This window comes from Vanessa cardui, chromosome 2 (genome assembly GCF_905220365.1).
Source record: "Vanessa cardui chromosome 2, ilVanCard2.1, whole genome shotgun sequence".
In the NCBI taxonomy this organism is placed as follows: Eukaryota; Metazoa; Arthropoda; class Insecta; order Lepidoptera; family Nymphalidae; genus Vanessa; species Vanessa cardui.
The window spans coordinates 9,719,627-9,726,813 of NC_061124.1; the positions used below are offsets into that span (position 1 = coordinate 9,719,627).

A 7,187-nucleotide genomic window follows, 5' to 3' on the forward strand; every position below is an offset into this window, starting at 1 on the left:
CGTCCTATATATCTCACAAGGAGTGCCTTATCCGTCGACCCGGTTCGATTATGGTGTCAATGGAGTTTCCTTATCAAGGACTAGTACGTATAGTACTTACGGCGCAAGAGCGCGGCGCGCGGGACGCGGTGTGACCCGGATCGTGTAGGGTGAACAACCCCGACACGTGCCACTTTCTAAAAAGAAACGCGTCGCCTGCGCATCCTTGCGTGGACGGCTGGATCTCTAGTTCTACAATCTATCAAGTTTAGAATTAACACATCTCGAAAAGGCTCTTTAAACTCGAATAGTTTCAACTTTCAGCATTAATATGTTATGTAATTAAGGTTATGTGGATGTTTTCCGTGTGATTGTAAACAGGTGTACAGTAATATCATCTTACAAACATTTTTAAGAAGTTGACGAACTTATATCAAACTATAGTGGTATTATGTACTTGTGTCTGTTTAAACATTGTGTATGTATATTTGACATTTTTGATAAGTTACTGAATAAGTCCGTTTAGATTTTTTTTGCCAAAACTAACCCTAAGACGTCCTTCTAATTCCAACGAATTTTTAAAATATTTTTATGTAATGGATTACACTAGGAATTATTTATATTTTACTTAGAACCTATCCGAGACCATGTTTACATTACAGGAGGTACGCACCAGCATTAATCGTGTATTAATTAGTATTATCGTAAGCGTATTTAACTATCTAAACGAGATCTGATTTGCTGTTCACCCTCCGATACAAGTATGATCAAGCCAATTAATTCCGATCGCATAAAATGGTATCAAGGGCAGCTTTGGTATTAGTATTCGATGAATGCTAGGTTCGTTTTATACCTTTACTTTCTTTGCGCAGATTAGTAACCAATAAGTAGTGGCCTCCTTTAAAATCGCAATTGTCGCATAATTTTAATAATTCAAAATAATAGTCAGCGTTCATTCTCGACATTGTGTAATAAATTTATTTGAAACGTTCGAAGTTTTTGACCTTAACACGTGGAGTTGAGTCGATCTCGCTGATTTCTGTGACGATAGATTTAGTTATTATTATTATTTCAAACGGCTGTTGCTGTCGACGTCGTTTGCAACTGTCGCTTCGTTAGTTTGTTCATAAGTACCTTGGAGAATGCTTTCTTGCACGTTTAACTAGATCACACATATTAATTGAAAGTAAGATTTAATACCAAAGCAGTAAATGATACAAAATATCATGTTTAGTGTATCTCTTAAGACGTATCTATTATAAATTTGCATTGATTTTACTCTTATTCATTATGTTAAAAGAGTTTAATCTCTTTATTTACTATATATTTTTGTTGTGATCATATTGAATCTCCGTTTTAATAACTTTTAAATATTAAAGAGGTATTTATCGATATAGAAACGAATCCTGCGAACTCTAAAGTTCGGTTCCACGTGACAATGGTGTAAACGTTCCCCGAACCGCGGCGCATGACCCCGGCGCGGGCGCAGCGGCCAAGGCACGTAATGTCGCGTTATTGTAATGCGTTGCGCAACTATCCCCCTCCCACCTGAGACCACTGCCCTCGCTTGGGTACTTCATGATTCAAGGAAGGCACCACGATAGAAAAATAATATTAACAATTGTGTTTAAAAATACTTCATTTTTCAAACGATCATTTATAAAATAATACTTAAACTAAAAATTTTACAATTTCACTATCGTTATTTTTTTGTTTCCTAATTAAAGAGTTTTTTAAAATGATTATAAGTATTTACCTATATATGTAATTATTACCGGAAGATGAGTAAGGCTAATAAATAGCATTTGATATCGAGATGGCGCGATATCGATCGAGAGCTTGAACAATCTGTGATATTAATTATGGATTAACGAAAAAAATGGCGTTTATAAATTCGAAGAAGCTGTTATCAGAACTTCGAAAGAAAAATTAAAGTGTATATAAGTAGTTAAATGGAAAAATGTCGTATTATTAGTAAAGATATATTAATCAACAACCATTTGAAGTGCACAATGTAACAGAACTATTAAGAGCTTTTAATACGGAAAACAAGAGTTTGCTTATTTTTATTCCTTTGATTCTGAAACACATATTACAAGTACGTAAGTTCTTGAATGCATTAGCAGGACTTATAATTTGAATATAATGTGATACATAGCTGTACATAACACAACACTGTAACTTCAACGAATATTATATAAACGATTACAATAAAATTCTTTTGCTCTTTTGTTTAGGAGTTTATTGTAAAAGTTCATATAACAGCTCTATCGTCAGTTTTGCAATGACTGACAAAAAAAGATAGAAGTACTCTTTCAAATAAAGACAAAGATAATGAAAAGTATTGCAGTTGTTTAAGACGGAAATCATCAGTTTTATATGTGTATTCGATAGTTAAAATTATCAAATTAACTATTGATTTCATATTTAAGATAAACTAGATGACGTTCGCGGCTTCGCTCAGGTTTTAGAGTTTGAATTATCCTTGGATTCAGGCTTAAACATTCCAAATTTCATTAATTCTGGTTTGGTCATGAAAGCTCAACTCAGCTCAGATTAGATAACGGCCGAATATCTGTGTTAATTTAATAATTATGATTATTTAACAGATTTAAAAACATCTTATCTGCAATATTTTAGTTTCAAGAAAGGTACTATAGTTTTAATCGATTTCAATGATTATAGAGCCATGAAATCTATTACAATACTAAAGTAAGTAATGATTGCCGTAACGAGCCTACATAGATAATTCTGTACAGTTATTCTGTAACACAATAATAATTAATAGGAACGTTACGAGATATTTTTTCTCAAGAGTGTTTAACATATAAGCAGGTAATAGTAATGTTAACACGTACAGTGGATTGGCGATTTGTTGCATCCTCGATATGGTAATGCGTGCGACAGAACTACTTCAAAGCTATATCTACATAAAAATGTGGAATACCAACTGTTTACACAAAAACTGGCCTTAACTGTTTGTGATAAATCAAAGGTCCACGAATAGATGCCTCATAAAGGTGGCCACAAAAGCCGTGGTTTTAGAGCCCTTCAGAAAGTGTGTCGACTAGCCCCTCACCCCGCATCGCCCCCTTCTCATCACCCGCTCTCCATTGGAAACGTCGGTGTATGCATTTTATAGTTTTCCTACGAACTGAGCCGCAGTACTCCGTCGCTCATATGTGGAACTTATAAAGAAAGATGCATTAATTTTCCGAGTAATTTTCAAGTACGTTAAGTAGATTACTTTAGTTTCAGGATTTTATGACGTCATTTGAATAAGAGTGCGCTTTGAAGTCATTTAATTGCTAGATGAAAAAAGCCGCTGGAAATTTCTTATTAAATTATAGAGAATTTGAAATATAACCGTTTTTAATAGTTATAGGAATCTTATTAATAATTTTCTTCAAAAATTCACACCTATTACAGCTATTGTATTATTTAAGCTAAAGTAAACCAGGACCTTTAATCAATAACTTAAATACCGATTTCAAAAAAAAATATTTACTTGTTTGCACTTTCAAAGTAGAATGGACATTTTCTAGTTACACTGTAATTAATTTTGACTGATTAATTACCTATTTCAATGAATTTCATGTAAGTTACATGATTCACGTTATATTATTTTTAAATCACACAAGGTTAGGAAACAATTTTATTGTCGTTGTATCCAATATAACGTAAACTAAACTTTATGGCTCAAAAGCGCAATGTCTCATGTGAAATAATGATTTTCTCCATAAACAAAAGTGACGTGTACTCGCTAAATCTTATAATAAGCAACAACAAACTAAGGAGGGAGGAAATAGGATAACGGTGCGCTTGCGTCGCATCACAAGAACTTCTCAATACCTCAAACCGTTCACCGTCTCCAACAATGTGTCATTAAATCCGCGCCAGTTAATGTGAACTACCCATCCTCCCTCGCTGCTCAGCTTAACGTCCTCATAGGGGGATTGTTTATAAATGAGACATGTCAAGTTACAGTGGACATTAGCAAGATAGTCGATATAGTCGCCCCGCCCGTAGCACCGTTCACAAGTTTTTGCGATTGCGAATGGAAACTACGGAGACAGTGGGGTGAATTGAGGCCGGCACTACCTGCTGTTTCACACAGTGGCGTAGCTAGGGGGGCAAGGGCCCTGGTGCATAATGAGAGAAAAGGGCCCTCCTCCCCTCTTTCCGCGTAGTTTGAACTTATTGATATGAAAATGATTGATCGGGAATAAGAATAGGAAACAGTGGGTTGAATCATCCCTAGTAGGCTAAATCCATACGTCGTCTCTATCAAAATCTTCATGTGTTCAATGGAAGAAAAAGGGAGTAAATAAACAACGACGCACATAACAATATAGAATATTTATTAATTAAAAGAAAAAACGATTTTTAAGAGAATTCCCCGCCCGATTTACAATCTCTTGCGCGCTTTAATGTTTGCGAATTCGTCTATAATTTCACTCAATTCCAAGTTTGATGCCGCCTCATTTTCTATTGCAATCAACGATAAATGTCGGAGGCGATCTTGGCCAATGCTGTTTCTTAAATAATTTTTTATAATCTTCAGTTTACTGAAAGATCTTTCTGCTGCCGCGGAAGTAACAGGAATTGTGTGAAACAGTAGCATCGCTGTATACACTTCCGTAAGGTCACATTCGAGCACGCCAAATTTCGTTATAATTTCTTTGCAAAGCTGGCGAATAGACCACGTCTCCATCAATTGAGGGAGGATCAGATGATATACATTAAGAAATTGGAGCGAAAAAGTGGGTCCAATTATATCGCAATATTTCTTCTGAAACTGATCACATTTTTTGAGTAAAATCGTTTCATTCCAGCTGAGCAGATTTTTTGGAATCAGGAAGTCGAACGATTTACAAATTGCACTCATACCAACAAAACGCGCATCTAACTGATTGATTATTATGTCGAGTACACTGTTGAAAATAGTTACTCTAAAGACTTCTTCCTGGTTTTCGAATCGGTGATCAGAAGCCAATTCATCGAAATGCTTTTTAGTTTTTCTTCGTCGCTTTTCTGGGAAGGTAGGATCGATGTCGTATTTTCTCGCGGTTTCGGTGGCCTTGGACTTGAAGGACTCGAAGTCATTTCTGTACTTTTTCAATTTATCCGTTGTTTCGTCCAAAGCGTTACTCGCTTCGTCCAAAACGATATCACGTTTTTGCAAAACTTTGGAAACATAATTGATATTGTTCAATACGCTGTGCATGAATTCACAAAGAAATACAAACTCAAAATTCAGCATTTTTGATTTTATAATCTCTGCTTCACTGCGTTCGTCTTTACTGAAACTCTTCAGCGTTATTTCGGACAATGCTTTGATGATATCGAAAAAACGAAGTTTGACTGCAGTTATTGAATTAACCCTGCTGGACCATCTTGTTGGATTCAATTTTTTCAAAGTTATTTCTGATTCACCGGTGAATTTCGATAAAAGGTCCCAGCGCTTAATGCTGTTTCCAAAGAAGTTAAATAAGTCTTGAATTGTTGCAAAAAACTTCTGAATTTCGACGGAACCTCGAACGGCATCATTTACGACCAAATTCAAATTATGACTGGCGCAATGTACGTACTCTGCGTTTGGCTGAATATCTTTAACTTGTTTTTGCACACCATTATACGCACCACTCATTACACTGGCCCCATCGTAACCTTGCCCAACACACTTTTTAAAATCAAGACCCTTTTCGGAGAACAACGTAGTAACTTGATTTACCAAATCCGCGGCGCTGTGTTTAGTGACTGCGTGGAAACCTAGAAATACCTCTCTTACTTCAATGTCGATTGGTTGTCCATTTTCCGATCTTGATATCACTGCATATCTTACGACAATGCTCAGTTGATCCACTTTTGATATGTCCTGCGTGGTATCCATGATGATGGCAAAAAACGGTGACGCCCTAATTCGATCCAACAAATGATTCTCGAGTTTGGTGCCCAAACACTCGATCATTTTATTTTGAATCGTTGCACTCAGGTATCTTGTTGATCCTAAAAACATGGGGATATTAGAAAACATCAGATTATGAGAACATAAATTATAGACACAGTAAACGAGATAATTTCTTACCTTTGGGCATATCCAAAACTTGACGCAAGATGTGGTCGTATCTAGCGACGAGTTGGACAATTGTGAGAAAATTTCCGTGATTTCCTCCCTCACTCAGATCCTCTCGATGTCCTCTCAAAGCCGAAGAACTCTTCGCAAGAGTGATTATAATATCAAATAATCTGCGAAGAACTTGTCTCCAAAATGATGCTTCTTTGCGAATTTCATCTACAAGTTCTCTGTCAATGGTGGAACTTTTTTGCCACACTTCATATACAGCGCACGCCTCCGTGTGTGCTTTCGAGGAACCATGTTGCTTGATTCTGTCTGATAAATGCCTCCAGTCCCGAAATCCAGTGCACCATGCATTTATTTGCGAAGCGAACAACCAACACGGTTGGCAGTAGGCAGCATCCAGCATTTTGGAGTAACATATCCAAAAACGATCAACTGGACCGTATTGTGACGTAGAAACGTAATACGTTTCTGAAAAGCTCCTATTGTCTTGGTGGGGGTCCTTCGGAAAAGGTCCCGGAGGTTTCAAAGGTCCCTTGTCAAGAATCAGACGTTTTTCGGTATCACTCAGTTTCTTGTTGATGTAATTTCCCAAGTCATTTGAAATTTCGAGAACTTTTGAAGATGTAGAAATTGATGATTCCTCTACTGTAGGTTGCACGGAAGCGTCGAGGTAGTCATTTTCAGCAGGGGCATTGATGGTAGTATTTTGAACGATGACTTCGGCACTTTTGAACGATGTTTCGGCTGTTGAAGGAACTGTAGCAGAAAGCGGTTTCGTAAAAAAGCTATCTAGCTTGGGCAATTTTTTTTTACTTTCTTCTCTTTCTTGTCGTTGTTTCCGCTTTGCGGCACCGCTACGTTCCTTTTTTCGTTCCATAATTTTTAATTGGTAACTATCGAAATTTTAGAAATCCGGAGTACTCACTGAGATTTTCCTATATTGCTTGTTAATGTTTAGTATAGATTACGAGCAAGCTCAACAGAAAAGAACCATAAAACAGCTGGTTTGGTAATAATGTGGTAAAATCAATATTAATTCATAAGAAGATATTATCGTTTCTATAGCAGCTCGTTTGTCAATTTGGACTTGAGTTTAGGAAAACGTTGGTTGTTTTTTATTGCC

The 7,187-nt window shown here is 36.5% G+C and overlaps 2 protein-coding genes across 2 annotated transcripts; both read right to left on the reverse strand.

Moving 5' to 3' along the window:
• Positions 1 to 4,387: 4,387 nt before the first annotated feature.
• LOC124540616 (zinc finger MYM-type protein 1-like) lies at positions 4,388 to 5,872 on the reverse strand. The gene has a single exon (XM_047118287.1). It carries the CDS (start codon positions 5,870 to 5,872, stop codon positions 4,388 to 4,390), a length of 1,485 nt encoding a protein of 494 aa, XP_046974243.1.
• Positions 5,873 to 6,156: 284 nt separating this feature from the next.
• Positions 6,157 to 6,941, reverse strand: LOC124540655. Its single transcript, XM_047118325.1, has 2 exons — positions 6,266 to 6,941; positions 6,157 to 6,197 (listed from the first exon to the last, which is right to left on the reverse strand). Exons 1-2 carry the CDS (start codon positions 6,939 to 6,941, stop codon positions 6,157 to 6,159), a joined length of 717 nt encoding a protein of 238 aa, XP_046974281.1.
• Positions 6,942 to 7,187: the final 246 nt, after the last annotated feature.